The following is a 25995-nucleotide window of genomic DNA, read 5'->3' as shown; positions in this document are numbered from 1 at the left end:
CCTCTTGCGCCCCGTGGCTGTGTTGACAAACTGGAATACATCAACCATTGCATGCTACTGGACAGTGGTTTAACTCAGATTCCACATAAGAGGCCTCAAAGCTACAACAGGGCTTGGTACCAGAGCAGATAATTCACAGCTGCTAACTGGGCAAAATGTACAATAAATAATCTGAACAACAGGGCCAGCTGCTGGGACAGAAGTGTCCTGACCTGGCACAGCAGGACTCACACTTTAACCTTCTGTTAAACCTCCCACATATTTAAATATGATATCTGTTTCCACCTCAAGAAGTTGTTCTTATCTACTAGGTAACTAAGAATTATTGTTAGTTGTGCCTTCAATCTAGCATGTCCTGGTTTTGTGGGAATATTTGTAAAAAAATAAAATTATCACAGATTCAGAGATTAGGAATTCAGATTCACTGTGATCATCTAGAAGAGAGGCACATTAAGTCATTCCAATTTGAATTATGTTCCCACTTTACAGAAAATTCTAACCCTGACAGGACTAAATGAATCAGTTGAAAACATAAATAAATCCAGCTGTGCAGCATCATCTCCTGTCTTTTGTAAATTGTGCCTCTGATTATTTTTACTGTCTTCAAAGTTGTTCAGTAAGAAAAGAAACACAGGATGTGTGATCAATGTCCCTAACCTGTTTATGATCTGAAAAGCTTTGATCATTGTTTTCTCATGGTATATGATTGCTTCAGCAAGTTTACAGATGATACCAAACTGAAAGGCTTGAGAGAAGGGATTCTCTTCAAAGAGACTTCAACGGGTTTGAGGGGTGAGTTCATAAGATTTGGTGTTGTTCAGTCTGGAGAAGAGAAGGCTACAGGCAGACCTTAAAGCAGCCTTTCAATACTTAAATGGAGCTTATAAGAAAGATGTAGACAGGCTTTTTACCTTTGCCTGTAGTGACAGAACAATAAACAATGGTCTGAAACTAAATGAGGAGAAATTTAGATTGGACACAAGGAAGAAATTCCTTAGTCTGAGGATAGTCAGATTGCCCAGAGAAGCTGTGGATGTCCCCATTACTGGAAGTCTTCAAAGCCAGGCTGGTGGGGCAGCTTTGTGCAGTCTGGTCTAGTGAAAGATGCCCTTGGCAACAGCACAGAGTTTGGAGTAGCAGGTCCCTTCCAACCCAGACCATTCTGTGACTCTCTGACTCAGTAACAACTTCTGGATTTAGCTGAAGTGACCACATCATTCATAAAGGCAGTTAGTGTTCTATAGATGGAACATTTTCTCATTTTAGCTATTTAAGTTCTCCTTTATCCCCAGGCATAAATAATATATGTCACAGACATTTAAAGCTTTTTCCTCACTATACTGTTCACTTAGATAATCAAAACCTAGTTATATATGACTTAAACTTCTGTCCAGGCAGCTGTCCCTGAGCAGCAAATCAACACTTGACCGTATCAGCAACACAGAGTAACAGATCTCCACTGATTTAATAGCTTGACTGTCACCAACAATCACATCCATGTCCCACCAAGACCACTACTTGTGAATTCTAGTATCACTTTACTCAAAGTGCTGACCTTTATGCATGCATAAGTTTGGCTTGAGGCAACACCTAAGAAAATCTTCCTCATGTACAAAACAGAATTTCAAACGACAAGCCAAAGCTATTAGAGGTGAATCTGTTTAAAATTAATGTTGATGTTATTTTAGTTTGTGCTATAAACAGAGCACTTATATACCCTTAGACATGTCTAAGCATAATGATGCAAAAGCTAATTTCTGTAAAGCAAACTAATGTTGCACTCCTGCAAGTATGAAGACTTTCCCAGAAGCTCTAAGTGATGACATCTGCTTGCCCCTTAACTTTTTCTTTTATTTATCTTTATTCCTCCTAACTGTCTTAGCTGCAATGAATCATGTCTCTTTGCCTGGGCACTAGGCAGCCTTCTCATAACCTCCTGTAATTTAGCTAAGGCATCACACTCCAGGCTGTTCTGCAGAAATGACTTGGCAACTCTGATTTCCGGACACTGTGTGCTTCCTTTGATATTCCCAGGTAAGGAGGAGCCAAAAGAAGGAAGCAGACCACAGCAGCCCCAAGAAGCAGAGCAAGATGGATTCCAGCAAAGAACATGAAACCCTATAGAGTACCAGAAAACGCTGACCACTCCACAAGCAAAGAAGCAGGCACACAGACATGAACTGCACAGAGATTCCAACTTGCACCTGACAGCTTGTGTTTCACCCACAGAAAGTTATGGACTTTGGGATTTATAAATGTGGGAATCAGTAACGTTGTAGAATTTTTTGTTAGATGATAGCTTAATCCACCAGAGCAAGGCAGGTAGGAGAGTTGTACAGGTTTCCCTATAGTTGGCACCAGCCTCATCCTGCTCTTTTCTAGACATGCTGCCAGGTTATCCTCCTGTGTACCTGCCCGCTCTGATTCCCCCTTCCCACAGGATTTCAAATGTGTGAACACAAAGTCAGGAAAGACCTGAGCTTCTGCCAGCATTCAAGCCTTAATATCGAGCACTGTCACAACTTGCAGTGTGAACCAAGGCTGGTTCCTCTCTCCATGTGCTCCCAGTGGAGCAAACAGCAGGAAACTGCTGGGGTGGATACAGCCCATTTTGGCTCTCTGAACATAGACACAGAGACAGGTTTAGAAAAGAAACATTGCTTATTCTTATATTGCAAGGGAGCAAAGTGGAGGTTTCCACAAATCAAGCACCTTTTACCGCAGGGTAAAAGGTCACAGCTCTCACACAGCAAAACATCCTCGGCCGACCTAAAGCATGTTTATTTCTGTGATGTAACCTTGCACAATTCTCCAAACACAGCCCTTTTCTTCATTAAGCAACTTCTACTGTGTGTTATCTGAGGGCACTGGTTACGTTTACAAAAGGCGAGGGGAGTTCAGCTGGGAACAGACAATTCAACCTGAAGGTATCGCAGCCACGGGCGAGAGGTACAGGGGATGGGGGGTTACGTGCAGTCACCTCACCGTGACCTGCCCGTGTAAAGACAAAGGGAACCCCGAGAACTTGCCAGCCGCAGCCACCTCGCCGAGAGGGCACAGGGAGGCCCCACAAAGGCCTCGGAAACACCAGGAGCGTCCAGAAGGAACAGGAAACACCGGCAATTTCCCCCCGACACCCACCACACAGCTCGGCGGGCGGGGCACTACGCATGACAGCAGGATGAGACTCTCTCCCTCTCTGAGGCGCCCCCATCGCCGCGTTGACAGAGGAGGGAGAGCCGATGCTGGTCCGCACCTCGGCACCTTTCCGGGGCAGCGTCTCCTGCTCAGGTCTCCTTCTGCGTGGATGGCCGGGTCTGAAGCCTCGCGTCTGCTGCGCATTCAGTATGCGGCCGCTACGCTGCGGGAAGAGAAGGAGACGGCGCACGGCGTGCCTCCCTCTTTTTCGGGAGGGATGGTTCGCCCCGCGGGAGGCGCGCCAGGAGCAGCGCGGCGGCCGCGGCTGCTGAGGGAGCTGCGGTGTGAGGTTGTGGTTGTTGGCGGTGCCTGACTTCGAAATCGGGCGTTTACCTCTAGTACGTCCTTTTAGACTCCTTGTACTGTTTGTGTGTCTTTGTCGTTCTTCCAGATATGTCTTCTCCTTTTCTTTCCCAGATGAAAGCAATGGAAGTTGGTCAGTGGCCGGAGCATGCACCAACATGACCAAAAGATGTCCCAAGAGCATGGTATTCTTGGCTTTTCTTATTAAATGTTTGCTCTGTATATAATATTACTTAATTGTGAATTTTGAAATATTTTTCAACTGATTAATTGCTCTTTTTCATAAGCTGTGAATTTAATTTTGCTGAGGTGTAGAGCTCCCATACTGAAGTTTTGGCCTTTGTGTTGCTCATTCATTCCTGTCCAGAATGGATGTGGTGTCAAAAAAGGCAAACAGGAATTCTTGCTCAAAGTGGTTTAGGGAGCTGGTTATGTACCTTCCTCCTCTCTGTTTTTGCAAGGACAAAAAAAAAAAACCCACAAAAAAAAAAAAAAAAAAAAAAAAAAAAAAAAAAAAACCCCACAAAAAAAAAAACATGTAGAAATAGTATGGTTGAGTAACTATGTAGTAGGTTTTATTCTTCAGTCTTTAAAAGTGGAGAATCTGACAGTTACTAAAAGAGGAAAATTATAATGGCCACTTTTAGCGTTGTTTAGCACTCCTGTCTGTCATGATCTTTACATTTGCAAGTAATTAGTACATAACTTTCCAGGTTTCCAGCAGTGGCCTCTAGATTTTCTATTGTAAAAATATATTTACAGCTTAATATTCAACACACAGAAAATATTAAAATCTTCTTAAAGGGGAAAAATTGTGGTTTGTTTTTGTAGATTTGTAGGTGTGTCATTCAGTATTGGATAATATGTTGTCTACTCTTTTGCTGGGCTTTCCTTGATGCCCTTTTGAAAGTTTAAAGTGTTCTTTGATATTGTCAGATTCCTCACAGAATGCTTAATGTTAGGAATGCTTCTTACAGATTTCCAGTGTGTTTTGCTGGAAGTTCGGGATCACAGCTCCCTGTGTGGTGAAAGTCTCTGAGCATGAGAAGGGCATGTGGGAAGAAGCCACCAAGTGCTGATTGCACGGCTGTGAGTAACAATAATTCCTTGTGCAACTCTGTCCTGTACCCTGCTGTTACAATGAAGCAGGCTTTCTGCTGAGAAGGTTTGGCACAATGACTTGAGAGCAGAAATTAGAACTGAAACAGTGAGAGTGAGATCAGCCTGATGGCTGTATTCATATCAAAAAGAACAAAGTGGAAGCTACAAAATAAAAATTTTCATGTGGGTGGCTTGTTAAATCAGTATGCGGCGGCCAGCGTGTCCAAGACAAGGACTTGCTTTCTCATGTTTGCTTTTAGGGGTGTGATATTGTGGAGCAGTTCAGAACACAAGGATTGAAATGTTAAAAAGAGTGGCAAAATATGAAAGAAAGCTTGGAATCTCATATGCCAGATACTGCTTCACTGTAAAGTCTTGGAAAAGCCAGCACTATTGAAAAGCTGAGTAGCGCAAGTCAGCCCGAAATTCATTAGTACAAACAAGGTATTAATAAAAATTGTGTACACTGTCAAGTCTTTCTCTGTTGCTGAGACTGTGATTTGTGTAACGTACGTACCCAAGGGTGTGACACATAATCCAAGTCTCTGAAGCCAGGAACTTCTAGGTCAGTACTGGAAATCTGGTGTAAGAATGATCCTGTACTACATCACTGTAGCTTTTGTTTGGATTGGGGTTTTTTTCAGGAGAAAATGTAACTAATCTTCAATGAAGTGATGAAACTCCTCCAGGTTGGCCATAATGCTCTTGAAAGTAATAAAATCAGAAAGTTTCATCAGCGAAATGTGAGAATCTGCTTGAGCAACACAGATGCACTGAATCCTTTACCACTGCTGCTGGTAGGAAGTGAGCCTGTGAAATCCATCTGCACCTTCTGCACCCCAGGCACTGGGGACTTTTGCAGGGCTGAAGAGTAAGGTGGGCACTCTGTGTATGAGTCTCTGTCTGGGAAGAGAAAAGTTTGTGTAATCCATTATTCGCAATGTGCCCAGTAACAAAGCTGCTGCTTGTTTTCCGACAAAAAAATATTAAATCTTGTATTATTGGCTTACTGTTCCCAGTGTGTTTTCTAATGCACAGTCATATGTCTGAGTTAGTACTGCAGAAATTTCTGTTGATGCCCACTAGCCGGAAAGTGTTATTATTGCCACCAGCTTGTAGTTACCATCTGAATTCTTGCTTAGGTGGGCAAAAGGCCTCTCTTGTGGGCAGGCTTCCTAAAATTTAGATTTGCAAATTTTACCTTTTTGCCCAAAGAATGAGGGGAAGCTCATCTTTGTAATTTTGTATTAGTATTGGGGATTTAGAAAATGTTATTAAAAAGAGCTGTGTGCTACATGTGTCCAGTCTCACATTGTGTATTTTTTTTTCCCTTAGGAAGTATTGTTAGAACCAGCCTGAGAGCAATGCCTGTCCATTGAAACACTCCTCCCTAAGAAACAAAAAACTGTTTGAAAGATGGACTATTAAGTCTTCATGTAGTAAGACAAAGAGCATTTAACTGTATTGTGGCAGTGTCTGGTAATGTTTGCATAGACAAAAAATTGAAGATTTATGTTTCTGTTCTCAGAATTTCTGTCTTTCCCAAGCCTTAGTAACAGTTGCTTCTGTTAGAGAGTTTGGACTTCCTTTGTGTTATTGTTGGGATACCAGTGCACCCCTTTGGATGAAACAAAGCCCAGGAGTGAGTTGGGATGCGATGACTTAAGCCATGGTCTCCTGTAGTATTTGAAGATAGGGTTGGCTGAGATTTATATTGCGGTGAGCAAAAGTAGAAATTTTAAAAGTAGAAATTCAGCAAACCTGGCTTCAAAATGAGTAGGAAAGGTGTTTATCCAACATGGAGAATGGCAAGCTTGGTTTATTATCACCTTGACCAGCTACATCATGTGGTACTTCAGCATAACTTAGAGTGAAATACTCTTGAGATAATTGGGATTGCTGCTTATTTTTCTAGGAAGACTTAACATAGTTTATCAGAAGAACAAATGTTTAAATTGTGTATCTTGCAATGTGTGATTTTTCAGTACTGAATGTTACTAATTCTAAGTGTAAGGTTGTTTTTAGTTTGTCAAGAGAGAAGGGGGTTTAGACAAGAGTAATTAATTTTTAGAGGTCCAGCTTGTAATTATGGGATGTACTTGAAAGTTTAGGGTTTTTACTAGGGATTACATTCCCTGAAGATACCATCTGTTCGGGAGTTCTGCTTATGGGCCTTTGTTCTTGAACTGTAAGACCAACAGGAGTAGCTTTTTAAAACATTAAAAAAAAAAATCTCAAGAGCAACAGCTAGTGACTGATTTGATAATTGGTATCTAACCCCATTGTTAGATACTTGCTTGGTATCAACCCCAGGGTAAACTTCCTTTCAACTAAAAAAGATGTAGAACCCCAAGCTTTAATGTGTAATACAGGAGTAGAACAAGGGAAAAGCGAGGTACAGGGAGCAATAGGTGTGTGCAAGGGTCACAGATTACTTATATAATAATGCGGGTAAATGTGAAGTACGATGTTAAACATTAGGACTGCTAATTATTTTGTATGACTGGCTAACTGGATTGCAGCCTTGAAAAAACATCAGACTATAAGAATCTGCTCAGCAATAAAAACTGAAGAGAAAGGATGAGGTATTAATATTCTGGAACAACCTGCTACATGTACTGAAGCCCTACTTTGCAGGAACTGGGTGGACACCATGTGCTCCTGGAAAGTAGAAAAAGTAAATCTTCGGGAGTTTGAGGTTTTTTTGCTTTTGCTTCTGCTTTGTTAAACTCCTTTATCTTGACCCACAAGGATTTTTTCCATCTAATTCCCTTGCCCATCCTGTTAAGGAGGGGAGTGGTAGAGCAGCTTGGTGGGCACCTGGTGTCCAGCCAAGGTCAACATACCACAGCTCTTACTCAGGAGAACAAATACAGGAATAAAAACAGAGACATTAAGGAGAGAATGTTTGCCACACTGGCTCTGTATCTGTGTGTTTGCTTTGACAGCTAACATAGTCTGCTGTTGCTCTCTGGTGATTTTTAGGTGAGAAAGGAAGCTGGTATAGATGTGCACTGGAAATGCAAACCTTACATTGACAACTTCCAGCTACAAGATAAAATACTTAATCTGGAGAAGCTGTATCCTCAAGTGGATTTTAATTGGTACTACACCTGTTTTTACCAGATGGTGGTGTCAAATGAATCTGTGTTTCTGAAGGCTTTGCTCCTTAGTGTAATGTAAATAAGACACACAGGCAACCATGCAATGCCCTAAAAATTCAAGTTTTACTTGACTTTTAAATAACCTGGACACAAGTATTGACACAGCCATCTATCAAACTCATTTTGAAATAAAGCACACAGTTGCTTCATGAATACCTACTGTACATGGAACAAATATATCACATTGGTATGTTCATGTATGTTGTCTTCAAACACCTTTCTAGGGAGTTCTGAATTAAACAAATCTTCCCAAAAGAAAACATGCTATCTCTTCAGCTCAATATCCACCTGTATAAAAGGAATTAATTTGGCAACTTAAATGGTAATGACTTTGCAACAAACATCAACAATATAATGAACTTGATTAGAATACAAGTTGCAGAGTTAGTGATACTGGTAAGAGGTGCAGTGTAGAAAAACAGCAGGTCCAGGCTAGTTCCAAATGAAAGAAACCAGCCTGCTAAGCGAGGGAACCAGTACAGGATATACAACAGTGCTTTTGTGCTGTGATTAGCAAGCCCTCTTTATTGTATAAAATACATGTTTTGCAAAAACATTTGTACAAATATGTTGTAATTGTTGCTAATTAGTGAGAGTTCTATAACTTACCAATGCTTAGCACTTACGGAAGTCTCAGAAGAGATAAAGGCAGAGGCAAATTTAAATCGTTGGCCTGAGATCAATTCAGGAGAACTAGGATGAGAATGCCTCAAATAACAATCCTTTGTCCAAGTGAGCAGGGGTCTGTATATGGCACTCAACCCCAGGGTAAACTTCCTGACGCTGTTATGTATCTCATGTCTTTTGCCTGATTGATCAGGATGTGCAAGTATTTTACACTGACATCCAGACTCCAAATCTGCAAATGTTACTGCCTCTAGGCAGTGAACGCCCCAGGAGAGCTGGGGAAGGATAGCAACAGTGGAGAGGGCAAGGTGTAGCTCAGATCTGTAAGAGGCTGTTCACTTAGACATGTAGAACTGGTTTAGGTGTGGAAGGCATAGCTGTGACACAGTAAATGTTTTCAGTGATTGATTACTTGTGTGTATATCTCACAAAAATACCATTTAAAAGGTGCTTTTCCTCAAATGATTGAGGAAAAGCTTGAAGGGAAAAGAGGATCACATACATGAAAGAAATTTGCTTTTCTGTACTATTAGGTGACAGTGATGTCCTTATTGCAAGTTTTGCCTTGTTTTGGCACAACAAAACATTTGGAAAACACGTAATAGGAGGCATTATATCTTTAGTCTTTTGTGGGCACAAAACTGGATTGTAGCGGCCCAGGCTAACATCAGACTTGCTAAAAACCTGCTTCCTACATAGTCTCATCAGGGAGAAGATCACTAACTCAGTTCTGGGGCTCTCTCCTTAACCTTCTCATCTAAATGCAATAAAGTTGGCTTGATTATCAAACAACTCTCTAGTGACTTGAGAATTTAAACCTTTCACTACTAGACTAGCTAGAAGCTATTTTCTGGTGTAGTGCAATAACTAAAATACCATGCACTTGGCTGATGGATTTGCTTGGTATTCAGCAATAACAAACAAAAGGCCCACAGGACGATGAAAGCCCACAGGAAAACATGAGGTTGGATATAAACCTTCTTGATCAATATTTAAAGACTGGCAAGATAGGTACACTATGTACAGATAATTCTCATATAATAATACAAATCCTCCTGCAGTAGTAGATACATGCTACTTACCTATGCCTGGGTAAGAGTAGCAAACTAATGGTAATTATTAGAAAGCAGCAAACTATAAAGCAAGTGTGTAATGCTCCAAGCTGGAACACCTCAAAGGAACAAGGAGTAGCTTTCATTGCTGGCACTAACCAGTTCTTGTATAGTTTGTCATTTTTCAGTTGTCTTCCAAAAGATTGTGATGCTCTCCATTAAGCCATTTTGCTATGGTGGTTTTTTTTTCCCTAGGGGTTGGTCAGGGTTTTTGTTGTGGTTTGGGTTTGGATTTTCTTTTTAGTTTTGGCTTGGGTTTTTTTGTTTTGTTTGGGCTTTTTCTAACTGGTGTTCTTGACAGTACTACACAAGGTCATAAACAGATCCTAAAGAATCACTTTAAATTGGAGTAATGATAATGAAACCATTTAACAAACTTACAAAGCTGAGCAAATACTTTAAGCTAAGCCCAACAATGTCCTAGAATTAAATCCACAGAAAATTAAAAAAATTCTAAAGAACCTCCATGAAAACTGAATTTTTACTAGAGAAGGGTTCTTGCTCTTTTTTTCCCTCACATTTGTTCACTGAGACTGTAGAAGCAGAGCTGTCCCAAGTAAATGACCAAAAAAAGTATTTGTTAAGTGAATCTGCCTTCCCTGCACTACTTCCCAACCTAGAGACCACTCCATACTGTGATAGGAATATACAAACTGTATGGCTGCCACTCTGGCTAGTAACATCCACCTGACCACCTCAGATCATGAAACAATGAAGAATCAAAAAATAAAGTGGAAAATAAAACACATTGTACAACATTTTGCTTACCAGTTTAGTCAGTTAAAATGTGTATTTGTAATCCCATGCCTCTTGTAAGGTGTAACTTAAACACCTTATGCCAACTCCAGTTCTCAAGCAGTGTTGCTTTTCTGACAGGGCTGCCATTCCCTGGTGTTGTTTGGACTGAAAGACACAGGATCACTGCAAATCTCTGTGGGTTTTGAGGGTTGAGTGTAGAGAGGACAGATGTACAAAGGCACGTGAGCTGCTACAACTGTTTGTGACACTATTTGACAAATTCAGTACTTAGTTCAATGATTACACTTAGCAAAAAATTACTTCCATGACACAAAGACTTTCCTAAGCTCTCTAGCAAGTCAGCAACCCCTGAAGGTTCATCCATGTGCTGACTGTGGACAAATGGGAGACAGAAAAGTGATTTTCAGATATTTGTGAGAAGTGCTAGGACAAGAGAAGATAACCCACTCAATATGCAGCATCATTAAAACTTAGTGTTCCTACCATGGCAATAGAAAAGAAATTATAGTTATCATACCTGAAATACTGCCTTTGTCATTTTAGCAGTAGAAATGGCTCAGAGAAAAGTGTCAGATTATTTTATACGAGATATTAAGACAGATTTTGCTAATCTAGATTAAAAAAAAAAAAAAAACCAACCAAACAAAAAAAAAACCCAACTATTTTCTAGCTGTTTTAAATACTACTTCACAAGTTTCATTTAACCAGCACTGAAGTGCCTTGCTAAGCAGTCTTAACACAGTGGGTCAATTTATATTCCCCTGTTTCCAGTGTGCTTTACTACATGTTGGTGAATATATGGAATGTATCTGCGGTATGGAATGTTCATTTAAATAATTCCTCTACACAAAAGGACATTCAAAATTTAGAGCCCTTAAACCTGCCCAAAACAAAGTCTGTATCACCTCTGAAATGTACTGCTACAGCATGTTACAGAGTCTTGTTTTCAAGTTAAAATGGGTTGAGTCAGTATTTGTATCAACAACACAAGCATCTGTTATAGTCCTTGGTGAAAATAACCCTTGTAAGAGCTATCTGTCCTTATGTGTCAGAACATAAGTTGATCCCCATATAAATTGTGAAGATATTTTCCCCATATCACACTGTATTGCACAATTGACCAAAAATATGACTATTTTACTTATCTTGATCCTGATCATGTCAGTTAAGAGTCACTTCTTGGAACAAGGCTATTCAGTTACAGAGCAGACCATGAAGCAGCAATTTTTTTTTTGTTGTTCATCTTTTGGAAATGTAACTGCTGATCTCTCAGTTTTGCAAGGACTTTTGGTTTTGGTTGTCTATGAGGCAGCTTGTCGTCAATCAGTCATACCACTAGAATGGTGTTGGTGATAAAACCATTGCTTGGTCTTCCCAGCAAGCAGGCTGCACTGCCAGGTGTCCTGAAGGAAAGACCACCCCGTTGACTTCAGTTCCTTCGCTTGCACACATAAACAAATTCTCAGTTTCCAAAGACCAAAATCCATTCACCATCTTAAATTCATCAGTCAAGTCTCCACCTTGAAGCGTGACACCTGTACAGTCTTTACAATCTTAGTGTTGGGTTTTCCATCAACATTGTTAGTGGATAGCAGAGATGGTTCTTCTATTAGGCTGTCCTTAGATCCATTCTGCCTCTGAAGAGAATAAATTAAACATGTTGTTGAAAAGATACAGCAGAATTTAAACACTGTATTTTGCTAACTTGCTATGAAAGCCTTCGGCTATGGGTATGGCAATTCATGTACACACATCAGGAATATTAGTCTCTACATTTATTTGATCAAACAGAACTTTTTCCCCTCTTGCCTCCTGCCAGCTGCTGCCCCTTTGTGCTATTGCCTCTTCAGAAAATGCCATGATTAATTATTTGATATTTAGCAAAACACTGCAAGTAAACACTCACAAGGAATTAATGGCCACAGTCATGAGGGAGCCTGGGGCAGAGGGAGAAGAGAGGTGTTTGTACACACTGAACATTTTAACATTACTGGTAAGTTAGGTGTTTGGAATTCTCCCTTCCATCTTTTGGTTCCCCTTTTGTGTGTTTGTAATAAAGACCTGTGAGTGCTTTTGAACAGAATTTGCGTCTCACATTCTGACCTCAATGAAACTATCAAAACTGAGAGATATGGTAGTGTAATGTATGATGAAAGACAGTGATTAAGTTATATTAACAAAAGGGAAGTTCTGTGCTTTTTAGATGTCAATAGCTTAAAAAAATATTCAGTATTTGTGGGGGGAAAAAATAAAAGAGAAAGAAAATTAAAGAAGCACTGTTTCAAGCCCAAGCAACAAAACTCTTCTAAAAGAAATGAATAAATGATGTGATTACAACTGCATCACAACCACATTTGCATAATTCAAGAAGTGGTAAAAGTCAGTTTTCCTTCAGTGACAAGCAGAGATACAACTTAGGAATGCATCAGATTGGGAAAGAGTTCTCCAGCAGCAGAAATAGGTGTTCACAGGAGCATATACTAAGAACTACATGTATTTTGAAATACAAACAAAGTCTAAGTAAAATACAAAAGTTCAATTCACACTGCTGCTGAAAAAAAACTCATCTTTATTTTTCACTGAAAAACAAAGACTATCTTAAATAAAGCACTAGAGCCCCACTTGTCCCTCCAATAAAAAGGAAAATTGAAAAGGATGTACAATCACTAACCTGTTGAGTCAGTTGGATGCTGGGAACTTTCCCATCTGAAGATCGTGTCACAGGCAGTGGAGGGACCAGATCAGTTTTGACACTGGAATTACGGTATCACAAAATGGATACTGCTTTAATTAGGTAAACTATAACTGTGCAGAGGAAGAACAGTGAAACTGACACAGACTGTTCTATAGATCTGAAAGGCTTCTATCATTTGACTTAGGACAGCTGAAAGCTGTCATGCTAGTCCTCTGTGGGCACCTTCAGGGCATAACCCATCCCATCCATGTCTTTTCCTGGTCTTTGGAAGCAGCCCAAATTGATACAACATCATTGACAGAATGGTTTGGTTGGGTAGGGACCATAAAGACCATCCAGTTCCACCTCCTGCTATAGACCTGGATACCTTCCACTATCTCAGGTTGCTCAGAGTTCCCTTCAACCTGGTCTTAGGCACTTCTAAGGATGGGGCAGCCACAGCTTCTCTGGGCAACCTCTGCCAGGGCCCAGCCACACTCATGGCAAAGACAAGTCTCGCATGAAGTCATGAGTGTGCCACACCTCCTTCAGGGTGCTATCCAGCTACAGCTCACCTTTCTGCTCGTTTCAAAAGCTAGGGAACTGTGTTGCATATTTTTGTGGCCTTGTTGCAACTGAGAATGGGGCTGTTGCTTTTCCATTCAGAAGTACTCTTCGGTCTTCTAAGAAAGACTGATCCACCAATTGATGAAGGGGGTTGTACTAGAGTTCCCATGGAAAGAATTACAGACCTAACACTGATAACATCTTAACTCTATCAAGGATGAAGTTACCTGGAAAGCAACTCATGGATTCTCACCCCCTAAGCAACATTATGACCTACCAGTAAAGAATACAGGTTTATTTCAGCCTTTTCAGTTTTCCTCCTTCCAAATGGATCAAGAAAGTCACTGTGGCTAAGAACAAACCATAAAATGTTTTTGGAATTATTTCATTTATGTTTAGCTCTGAAGACATACTATTCAGGAGGTTGCCTGAACCCTGTACCACCAACAAACCACTTTTATGCAGCTTCATGCCACCATGATCTCTAAACAACCTTTGGGCTGCACTGGACTAGTTCAATGCTAATAACCATGTTCACATACTTCACTTCAGACAGGACAGATCTCTCCCCATCGGAGCACTGGGACCGCCGGTACTGCCGGTAGCTGCGAGGGGAGTGCGAGTGCCGGATTCGGATGGGATCACCTTGAGTCCTGAGAGAGACACAGAATTTACAACAGGGGGTTGGTAAACCAGATCTTTGGCACAAAACATAAATTCAGCTGCAGACTGAGAGTCTGCTTTTTGTACTGAAGTGTAACAGATGGCTTTTTCCAGTGGCTGAATTTAAAGGGCTGCTGCTTCTTTTTAGAAGTCTGCACTTGGAATTTAATGCTTTAAGAGAGGAGAGGACACAAACTGGCATGCCCATATTTGAGAATGGAACTTTAATAAAGAATACAATAATTTATGTGTCCTTAATATCAACCTTTTCTGCATAGTGGTATTTGGAAGTATATTATAATGCACCCAGGATCCCATTTGTGCCACATTCAGCTGCTTGCACTGAGACTTGGAATCCCAAATGGGCAATTATTGCAGTGAAACGGATGTTGGTTCTTAAGGAAATAGCTATGCCCTGGCAGCTGCCCATGACAAGCCAGGGAAGGGGTTGCAGAGATTAAAGACTGCCTTGGATGATCAGAATATTTAAAACAAAGAAGTTTAAGAAAAAAATTACTTTCTTGTTTGCATTCCCTTCTTTCTGGTTCTGTAGTTTATAATATAAGAAATTTTCATGGCTAGCCTAGGGAGACATACATACCTACAGACAGACAAGTTTATGAATGTGTGGGAGAGATTAAGATGGGTTTTTTCTCATTTTGAAAAGGAAAAATATTTGATTTTAAGATTATTAAGTATCTGCACCCAACCCATCCTAGAGGAGTATTTGGAACAGATATGATCTTATAGATTACGTGTAAACCCATTCGTATTTCAGTAGGACAGAGTTCACAGTAAAGTAAGAAAAGTGGGCTTTTATTTTCACCAAAAAAAGCTGACATAAACTCACTCTACTTTAGTGTATGGAATTTCTTTCAATTGCTCCTCAGATAGTCCAGATGGATCCACAAGCTCCTTCCTGTAAAGGATTAGGAAAAGTAAAAAATGTAACAGTAACTGTGAAGTGCAAAAGTTTTTATTTTATTGGGCTAAAAAGATTTAGTAAAACAAACTGTTGTCAGCCCTGAAGCTATCTTGATGTCAAAATAGGACACCTATTTTGAAATAAGTGTAACTTCACCTTGATTGCTTCAACTGCATGTCCCATCCTGTTCCACCTTCTTCTCACCTCCCTGCAAATCTGATCTTGTTGCTTCACAATATCATGAGCATTATGTGTACTAAACAGTGAATATGCTTTGAAATTGCTTAATATCTTCCTAAGGGGTAATGGGGTGTCATGCTAAAAGTGTTGATATTGACATTTTGGAAGCCACATAGGAATAAATCTCTAAAATTATGTATTGTTCTTTAATAATTCATTTACATACAATGGTCATCTTTATTCCATGCACTCAGTGACCTGCAGTATCTTCTACACACAGGAGTCATTAACATATACAAATTTTAGTGAAACTAAATCAGTGTAGTGCGACAGTGGAGGGGATTTGAATAACTACATTACAGGCAAACCAAGCATCTCTCAAACCCTACAAGGACCATACTTACTGAATATGTTTCCACAGTTCTTCTTTAGCTTGTACATCTGGGCTTCTCCTATAAATATCAACAAAGACAACAAAGGCTCAGCTGTGAAAACCATCATCTGACATGTTGCTGTTCAAATAACTTTTAACAGCAAAGACCCTGCACAGAAATCATGATAAATGTAATCCATCAGTGACTTCAATTCTAAGGTTTGTTATCTCATAAAATTCATTAAACTTCTTTGCTTTATTTCAACTGAAAAGTCATTTCTTGAATGACAGGCTCTCAATCACAATTCCAGTTCCAACAGCCTTCAGCAAGAGTGTACATAAAATATAAACAACAGCAGAATTCCCCAAGCCAAATCACTGCCCAGTTGCTGCCAATACTTATCCCTTCAAGGACAACACATTTTGGAATAGCACTTCTGAAAAAGGCCCTCTGAAATGTCTGTGGCCCACAGAGTCCGTGGTGGGCAGAAGGAGGCACAGGCCACAGATCAGTAATTCCAGCCATTCCCAGTGGACACCAGTAAAGACCTGTGGCTCCACTGCAATCACAGTGCAGCCTCTCTCTTTCTGGTCATCTCCAAAAAAGGTTTCTGTTCAATTTATGTATATTTTTTGTGTCCAATTTTAAAAAATAAAAATAAAAAACACCAAAAAACCACACACACACACAAAAAAAAAAAAAAAAAAAAAAAAAAAAAAAAAAAAACCAACAAACTAATCAAACCAGCAGCTATGCCTACTTATGCACCTAAATATTTTAGCAAATATTCAATTCACGCACAAAGATCGTACCAAAAATGGTAATCTCCCTGTTACAGACATAGAGATGGAGCAAAGCAAACCTGAGGGGCAGGTTTCGCATTTTGTACTAAATCAGAGGATAGATGTTTCTAACGTTCTTTTTACTTTTCTTTTGCTTCTATATTGCAAGGTAAGTGCAAAAGCACCACTGTTATTTAAGCTGCACCTGGAATTCACCCAAACCCATTCAGAGCAATAGATTAACTACATTTGCATGGAGAGATCAGATAACTCTTTTCCTTGTCATTATATAGGCTCAGTGTCAACAGCTAGACTGTTCCACACTATCTAAGATATGAGGGATGCAACTTTTACACACATGCAGCACACATAAATATGCTCAACGTTTCTCTCAAATACTCCTACACCATCAGGTCATACAGCCTGATCTTTTATTCTCTTAGACAAAAAGGACTAACATATTCAAAGATGTTTTAGGAGGGATTTAATCCAAATTTAGATGCAGATTAAGGAGGACAGCAGAGATCTGCATTTTTGCACTTCTAAATGGGCTCTCACCATTTCCATGTTTGGCTTATTTCCAGACTTCAGCCTAGGAATAATGTTCAGAGACGTTTATAGGGCAGTAAACACTATACAGCTGATGTAAAGGCGGAATATTTTGGGATGGTAATGTTTAGATTTTATAGGAGCAGAAGTACTAGGAGATACTACTTGACTGGTTTATAAACACCAGAGAAAGACCAAAGGGCGAAAAGCAACCTAGCATTTGTGTTTCCCTAGTAGGGCTAAAATTAATTAATCCATAACCACCTCAGGCTCCAAGATTTTCCAGGCAGGATGATTCCTGTCCTTGACAAACTGCTGTCCATTCCAGCTCCTCAAGTTCTCATGATGGCAACAGCCACAGCATGGGTGGTTTACAGTCCATTTGTTGTCTGTGTTCAGAGCTTTTTAAAGATTTTTGTGTTTCTGTTTATTATAATGCATTTAGTTTTCTCTGATTTTCACTTCTATCTGTGCCTCCTGCTATCTGTGCCTGCTTTCTGTGACCATGTATTTTTCTCTGTGATCTCTGCAATTTTCCCCTCTTTCCATCCCTGCAATTACAATAATAATAAAGACTTTGCTGTACAATACCAATTTAGCAGTGTGGCATCCCATAGAGGGAAAAAAAAAAAGAAATAAAGGGCTAATTACAATACTCCTAATACTCCTTCACCCTTCTTGCATTTACTTCTCTTTATTGCATCTGTCCATGCTGCTTTTAACTCCCTGATGCAGTAAATTCAGTGGCATTTAACAGCCTTTATCACCCCTCAGTTTTGAACTGATTTCTGCCCCCACCTAGCTTCCTGCTCACAAAATAGCAGCTGCAAACCCTGCAGTCACCCTGGGGGTGGAAAGACGTCCTCTTCTGAGGCTGAATAATCAGACAGTGGGGGATGTAAAAGCTCCCTGGAAAATGCCAGCTTCTCCAGGGAGGCTTTGTCATGATTACAAGCCCTAGTTTGCTCGAGGAAGCAAAGCCCCAAGGTCGCTTCCTAACCCAGGACCCACACAAAGCAGGGTATTGTGCACACCACTGACCCATTTGATCAGCTCATGGCTTTTACTTATTCATGGAAATACAGCAGTTCAGGACCTGGCCTTAAGTCTCAAGTATCACAAAGCATCGTGTGAAGCCTCACCCACAGTAAGAAATATTTGTGGGGCAGCATGGAAAGAGAGTGGTTAAATAAGAAGACATCTTCATTTCTCCACTTTCTAGGAACTGTGCTTCCTGCTTTCTGTGACCAGCTCCAGGTTTTTTGCTCTGTGATCTCTGCCATTTTCCCTCTTTCCATCCCTGCAATTACACTAATAATAAAGACTTTGCTGTACAATACCAATTTAGCAGTATGGCATACCATGGAAGAAAAAAAAAAAAAGAAAAAAGGGCTAAATACAATAATTCCTCAGACCAAACTTCTCTTAGACTTCACATCCTGCAACTAGTTATTTTCCATCTGTTCGAGAAGTGTTTCGATACTGAGATAACCTTACAGCATTTATTCAGGTTAGCTCCCCACCAAAGAATATAAAGAAATATGATACAGATAAAGTAACTTAATTAAGGCATTTTCTTTCCAAAGGCCTGTTCCCCCTTCCTCTGAAAGCAAAACGATGGAAAGCTTACAAAAAGAAAAGTGAAATGTAAGATGAAATGTAGGTATTGTATATACTGCATAGGACATTCATGTTTGTATGGTTCTTGAGAGCCCACAACAAAGCAATTCTTCTGTTAAATCTTTAAAGCCAGATCACAATCCCTGTTTTACTTTGTTTTCATCTTTTTACTGTGAATTTTTTTAGAGCTCACTGTTTTGATATATTGGAACTCAGATTGTCCTATCTCAGTATCTGAATCAATACCTTCTGGACAATTTGCATGTTAATCAGTTTCTTTAATGCACAAGAAACCTAAAGGGACTTCCCAGTAAGTGATGAATCTCATAGGGGTTTTTTGTTTATTTTTTATTTCGTTTGCACAAGCTGGAACAGCCTACACATTAATAAGGTCTACATTATTTTTTGTGCCTGCATCTGCACCCTTATTAATATTTCAGTTTGAGTCACAAATGGTAAATTTAAATAGCCATGGAATTTTATGGCCATTCTTCTTAATTACTAAAAGCCCTTTGGCTACACAGATGTTTTGCATGAACTCTTGAAAATAAACCCTGTGGAACTAGAATTGGGAGCTCTCTGCCTTTGCTTATTCCTTGAGAAGAAAGAAAGGTCAAATTCCTGTCAAACACTTCTATTCCCAAGACCAAGGAGACACCACCTTGCCACCACAAATTATTAATATTACTTATTATCAAGTAAATGAAATGCGCAGTGCCAGGCACAGTAACAAACATTTCAGACACTACTTCACATATCCGAAAGGAAGCTCCATTTACAAATGCAATAATGGACTTACTGTGAAAGAATTACCTGTTCTACTAAATTTAAGGGTTTATATCAATGTTTGAATGGGCAAGTTGAAATGACCATTTGACAACATTTAAAACCAAAACAACCATAACCTATGGAATTATGTTTCCTTTTCTTCTGAATTGTATCCAGTCAAGTAAACAAACAGCCGAGACAAACTAAATTAAAGGCATTCTCTTGTAATGTACTACATGTTAACAGTTAAATGCCTTTTACTAATTTATTTTCAAAAATTAGTTTGGGTTTATTTCATTGTGGGTTTGTTTAGTTTTGTGGGGTTTTTTTTAACTGGTGAGTGTGAAAAAAAGGAGAAACTCATGAATAACTAAAATAATAGCAAAAGGAAATGAGAAGCCTTCCAAAATTTTCAGGACTTCCTCATTTTTTGCTTCCTCTAGGACCTTTGCTTTCTAAGTTAGATGCTTAACATCTATGTGTTTTTGCTAAAAGTAGTTTAAATTAAATATAACTCAGAATGTCACTGTGCTGGAAAATCAAAGCCATTTATTAATTTAAGTTAACCACAAGAGGGAACCCGTGCTGTCCGAACAATGAGATTTCCCTGGCCTGTGGGGAAAAAAGAAAAGTTGGCTACAAATTTAACATAACCATTATTAACTAAGTACATTTCCTAGTTTACAGCACTTACTGTATATAATAAAACAAACCAAAATCAAATTTAATCAACTGTATTTGCTGGATTCCATACAAGTAAGCTTTAATATTCCTGAAGTTTAGTAATATATCATTGCACAATTATACCTAATAACACAAGACTTTTGCGCAGCTGAAAGCGAGCAAGTCTGTACAAAGCCTGTTAAAGAAGAAATTCCAATATTTGGATATTTAAAGGTAAATTCTGTTCCTCATAAAGAAATAAAACTGCACTATAAAACTGGAGACAGCAATGGAGTTCTAGGAACATGGACAGCTGAAAATAGAACTCAAGTGGATTTTAATGCTGGAAACTTCAATGCTGAATGTGATTTCAGTGATACCAAACAGAGTGTCTATGCCCCAAAACCAGGCCATTTTAGAAGAAAAATGTAAATGAAAGGAAACCAACATTTTCATTAGCTTGAGAAAATTAATTTCAAAAGCTGATAACTTCACCATGTCAGAACAGGCTGTAAGCAGTGCCTGGCAGTAGGGCTCCATCATGGAAATCCTGACAATGGGATGAAATATAATTCGGACCGCTGCTTGTAAGGGATAATTTGACATGGAAACATGAGCAGCTGCTTTCATCTGGAACACCACTGCAGATATTATATGATTAAACAGGTGTACATGTATTCCATAAAAATCTTTGCAGCTACCAAAAAAAAGCTCAATGCTTCCACACATGTGCTTCCCAGAAAAGAGGAATCACTGTACTTATTACAGAACTAATGTTTAATGAGCCACAGAACCATCCCGGACTTCTTCCCAGGTCATGGACAGAGTTTCTCAGCACCTTGTTACAAAGCCCTCTCTGCATTATTTGTGCCCTAAAATTCAAATCATCAAAACAAAGGCAATTTGACCACAAAGACAAATCTGCTAATGTGGGAGTATGCTCCGTGAAAATCTCTGCTCCTCAGCAGCTGAGGACCACCGCCACACTGGAGATATTCCTCCTGCTCTTTAACACGATTCAACAGCCTTAATTTACACATCAAAGGGTGCAAGGGTTACATACGATCGAGATCTGTGCCTGGATCGCCGGTAGTTTGGATCTGCCTGGGTTTTCCCCTTCTGCCGCCGCAGCACAGCTTCCCACTGAGAAGCCGAGTCAACCATGTCATTCTCCTGCCGCAATCTGTGAAAGAGGTACCAAGACTTTAGTCTGAGGGCAGGATGGTCTGAGAAGCAATGGGGCATTCCCAGCCCCACTCCCCAAAAAATCCAGTTCCTGCAATGCTGTACTTAACCTTTCACCTTGCTAAATGTTAACTAATGCTCCCAACTGCATTAAAATGTAAGAGCTGTATTAAAGAAAACTCGCTGATTTCTTATTTAGAAACAGCATGAGCCAAAAATGTAACAATCCATGCCTTTAAGAACAGACACACGACTTGCATTCTTCTTCCCAATCCAAGCTGAACATCTGGAATTTTTTCCCATTTGCATATTCCCCTCTACCTCATCTGCACAAAATGGGAGACACACATCATGCTACAAGGTTGTACTATTACAACTTTCACAAGCACTTTACTTGTAGCATGCAGCTTCCTAGAATCCAAGGAAAACCCACTCGGTGAGTCCCCACTCAGAAGAATCATCCTTTCATCCTAACGTGCAACAAAGTTCAGGATGCCTGCAGATCTCCATGGTACTCCTTCCCGACCATCCCCTGAGGATTTGGTCCCTGTCATGGCTTGTGTGGATCTAAATGACATGCTATGCCTTTTATTCCTTCTTTCTTTTTTTTTTTTTTTTTTAAGCTGGTTTGTTTAAAATCAATTATTCATTAATGGAATGCATTACCGATTGAGCCAAATATCAAAATCCTGTTAACTCAGCACATTTGTTAGCAGGCTGCAGTAATTCCATAATGCCACAGCCCTCCAGGCAGCCAGGCAGCACTTGACCAAAGTTCCACAGATACTTCCTGCAGTTTTGAGGTTGCACATATCACTGCTGCGATTAAGTGCTAAGGTGGTGGAGCAAATGGATATGCTTGGTCACAGTACTGATTTTAAAATTCAGCAGGGATTTCAAAACATCCCTGGAAAATATCTCCCAAGTGTGGATTGTCTGATCGGATGGTATGACTGGGATACTGGAGAAACCAGAGGGGAAAACTGACAGATACAACAAACAAAGAAGCCAACAGAGATAAAAGGATTACACTGGAGACCTAGGCAATGCAAAGTATGTTGTTGTTGCTCTTCACTTCAGATGTACTTTTTCTCTTTGAGTTTTGAATTGTATCAGGCTAAACCAGCTACACAGGCTTCTGCTTTTCCTTTAATCAGATCTTCTCTCACATGCATAATGAATTTTGAGCTCAATCCCCAAGTACTGTAAACAGACACAACCCTACCAAATGGTATGAAGCATCTGGAGAAGACTGCAACCTCAGGTTTTGATTTCTAAGCAAATCTTTTAAAATCTATAATCTGCTGACAGGTATTAACATAAACTTCTATCTAAGGATTTAGTAGAAAGACATACACAGCAACAAGTAATGAGTTGTGATTTTCATCCCAAATAATCCAATTTGTGCAAACAGCAATCATCCCACATGGTATAGACACCACCAACTGCCTCCCACACACAGCAGTCACTTCCATAAAAATACTGAAGATCTAAATATATAAAGTTAGCAGTGCAGCTATTAAAACAAGTAGTATCAGCAAAACTCAGAGTACTGCTGCACCACAGCAGAACTTACTAGATGGAGACATGAAAAACATACATTTTGCAGTTGCAAAGAAAGGTAATATGCTCACATTTATCATGGTAAAAGATGACCAAGGTACCACAATCTCTACATTAAATAAATTACTTGAATGCAGTGTTCAAATTCTAATAATTTTGGGGCATATTTTTTAGGGTTTTGGTGACAGAAGTGACAAAAAAAATGCTGAAAGAAATTTAGTTCGAATCCTAAATTTCTATTTAAAGGTACTTTTGAATAAAAACTGTTGCCCTTGTACTGAAAGCACATTACAGTTTTCCTTCAAACTTTTCACTGAGCACTGGCACAGGCTGCCCAGATATGTGGTGGCATCTCCATCCTTGGAGATACTGAAAAGCTGTGTGGGAGTGATCCTGGACTGCCAGCTCTTGGTGACTGTGCTGGAGCAGTGGTTGGACCACATGGCACTCAGAGGTCCCTGCCAGTTTCAACCATTCAGTCATTCTCTGATTCTAATCAGATGCATCTTCTAAGTGTAGCTAGGAAGGAAAATATGCTTGAGTACACACTGTCTGCTCCTTTAATCTATTTTTATCTACACAATAAATTTTGACCACAGGACTGAAAACACAAATGCATTTCTTCTGTGATTGAAATATGCTCATCACAGGTTCTTCTTCACTTTCATATGAACATCTGCTTCGGAGAAAACATTTATATAATGGAGTGAAACCTCAAAGGCTGAGATCAGGTAAAAAAAATTTCCCCAAGATTTTTCTAGTTTTCTACCTTCAGAAGCTCTCATCTACATTTCTGGTTTTCTCTGATAATTTGTTTTCTTCTGGCAAATAGTTCACAGTGATCTCTTGTCATGTGAACAATATATTCTACTCTACTGTGACCAGAAGCAGACTTCTTTGGTTAATGTGAATATTCGCTCATTTTTTTTCAGTAAAATAAAACACTTTTTTTCTGGTTGTGTCAGGGACCTGATTAGGGAAATAAATTGTATTAGTCTATGCAACAGCAAAAATTTGGGTAACAGCAGTTGCAAGTCTCATTATAATGTCCTATTTAACCCTGGCTGGCTCATCTCTGAAAACAGGAGAGTTACTCATTGCCTCTGGCCTTCCAGCTTATGTTCCTGCTATGGCTGCTAACAAAATGCAGAAATTCATTATAACTGGTTGCTTTCCTGCACCTGCTCACAAGGAACAAGTCTCAGACTTCCAGCTCATTTGTTTAATCGAACACTGATAATGATTTTTTCTTCTGGTCAGATTTCAAGTGATCACCTAAGAACAAGAGATGCTGAAACATTAACATTTTCATTGTATCTTCCATTTCTGAAAACGTGAAAAACTTCAAAACAACCAAAAAAAAATTGATTTTTTTTTTTTTTGCTTTTTATTTTTAACTTTTTTTTTTTTTTCCATGAAATGAGGAAGTGTAGGTAAAGGCCCTTTCATTCTTCAAAAAATGATGAGCAGTACTTAATCCTTCTTACAATTCAGTCTTTATATTACCAGGAGTTCTTAAAAATATTCCTGTGGTCAGTCTCTAATTTCTTTCACTTGCTGGTGGAGCTCCCTGCACAAGGAGTTTCACAAGAGGAAAAAAATCTGGCAAGAGTGTTCTGGGAGAAGGGGATACAAAATACCATTTACTGCTGGTCACTGAAACTACACTCAGTATGTCATTTAAACTTCAGCTGCAAAACAAACCTTCCATGCACACTAGATTATTGTTAGCCAAGTATCCCTACAAGACTGTGCTCTAATTTAGGTAAGCTTCAAAGAAATCTCATGTCTCAGATGTGCTTTATGTCATCCCATGTGAATGTCACAATGATTTTTTAACATTTCTCTAACTACTGCAAGTCATGCTGAAAATGTAATTATACTGTATACTCCTGCTGCACTATCTAGCATGCAATTATTTCTCAGAGATCTGGAAATCATTTATCACTGAATATAAGACACGAAGAAATTATGGCAGCTCATGCAGACAGTAATTTAGAAACTTTGCCTTAAAGCAGTTCCTTCTTTGTCTTTGCATTTCTTTTGCACTGTGTTTATACAATATGAGGAAATTCTATGTGCTTTTAAAAAGTATATTTTCAGAAATACCTCCAGGATGTTGTGATCTCCAGTGCAACATAAAATACACAGATTTGAAGGGAATTTATAGGAAATCAGTAGTTACACCATCTTTTTCATATCAGCAACAAGACAAATAGAATATATAATATAGGACTTGTTAGCATCACCTGATATGAACTATTGCTGTTCTATTAAAACTGGATGCTGTACACCTTTTGGGTTTGGCATACACCCGACATTTTGGAAAACAGAATCTTTATACAATTAGACACATGAATTAAAAGAAACATTGAGATTCATATCCACTAAAAATATTTTTACTTCTCAACAACTTATTTTCTGGTTGAAAAGATCTGCACTTGAATTTGTGAGGTAAAAGTATATGCTGAGAATATCAGTATCAAGATATTATTCACTTTATTTGCATTTATACTGCTAGTCTTTTGTAAGTGTGTCCTGTACTTGATCTTGTGGTTCATTACTGAGCTCTTCTCAAGGAACAGGAGAGCAGGCATTCATTACATACAACTATAATGAGGTAGTCTGGCAATTATCACTCTTCTTATTCAGAAAAGGGTCTTAAGCTTCCTCAGGAGGACTCCATACACATAAAATATGTTAGATCCCTTCTTACTAGGTTTATCTGAGAAAAGTCCATCTCCATTTGTATGTTTCATATCTTCCTGTCTAAAATATTTAATGTATTGTCACCTGTTTCTCTTCTTCCGATGCTCTCTGTTGGAATTTTCAGATTCACTGCCACTGCTGGTGTTACAACGGGACCGTGACCTGGAGAAGAGAAAAGCAGCAAAGGACAATTTTATCTACTAAGACCAAAATTATTGCAGTGCTAAATGAGGAAAGAACAACACTATAAAGACATTACTCAGAAAATCAGAATTAAAAGACTCTGGAGTGCTTGTCTACACCTACAAGCCATATTATCTTTTTCTTATAAATTGATTGGGAAGAACTGCTTCAAAAGTAGTGGACCCAGATTGTAGTATGAGGTGAGTGCTATTTTCATTTTGAATAATTTCACTCTTTCATTTATTTTTTAAAATGTGTATTATTTTATAATTCAGCATTCTTTTTGTAAATGCCACCTTAATTTGTTTCTTGGAAGCGTGAAATAT

General features: G+C 39.2%; 1 protein-coding gene and 1 non-coding gene across 2 annotated transcripts in view; one reads left to right on the top strand and one right to left on the bottom strand.

The window, feature by feature from the left end:
• Positions 1-3836: 3836 nt before the first annotated feature.
• LOC121356396 lies at positions 3837-3969 on the top strand. The gene has a single exon (XR_005955554.1). It is a non-coding gene; the product is annotated as a small nucleolar RNA SNORA13 (small nucleolar RNA).
• A 5800-nt stretch (positions 3970-9769) lies between these two features.
• EPB41L4A (erythrocyte membrane protein band 4.1 like 4A) overlaps positions 9770-25995 on the bottom strand; it is a 117731-nt gene continuing 101505 nt past the window's right edge. The window contains exons 17-23 of the mRNA XM_041472707.1: positions 25571-25648; positions 21093-21212; positions 15678-15725; positions 15019-15087; positions 14048-14158; positions 12936-13017; positions 9770-11901 (exon numbers count right to left, since the gene is read on the bottom strand). Of these exons, the coding sequence (XP_041328641.1) occupies positions 11773-11901; positions 12936-13017; positions 14048-14158; positions 15019-15087; positions 15678-15725; positions 21093-21212; positions 25571-25648 (637 nt within the window). The 3' untranslated portion in view covers positions 9770-11772. The remainder of the gene's footprint in view (positions 11902-12935; positions 13018-14047; positions 14159-15018; positions 15088-15677; positions 15726-21092; positions 21213-25570; positions 25649-25995) is intronic.

The sequence above is a fragment of the Pyrgilauda ruficollis genome, unplaced genomic scaffold (assembly GCF_017590135.1).
Source record: "Pyrgilauda ruficollis isolate IOZ18807 unplaced genomic scaffold, ASM1759013v1 scaffold299, whole genome shotgun sequence".
Taxonomy (NCBI): Eukaryota; Metazoa; Chordata; class Aves; order Passeriformes; family Passeridae; genus Pyrgilauda; species Pyrgilauda ruficollis.
This window is presented reverse-complemented; position numbering and strand designations above follow the sequence as displayed.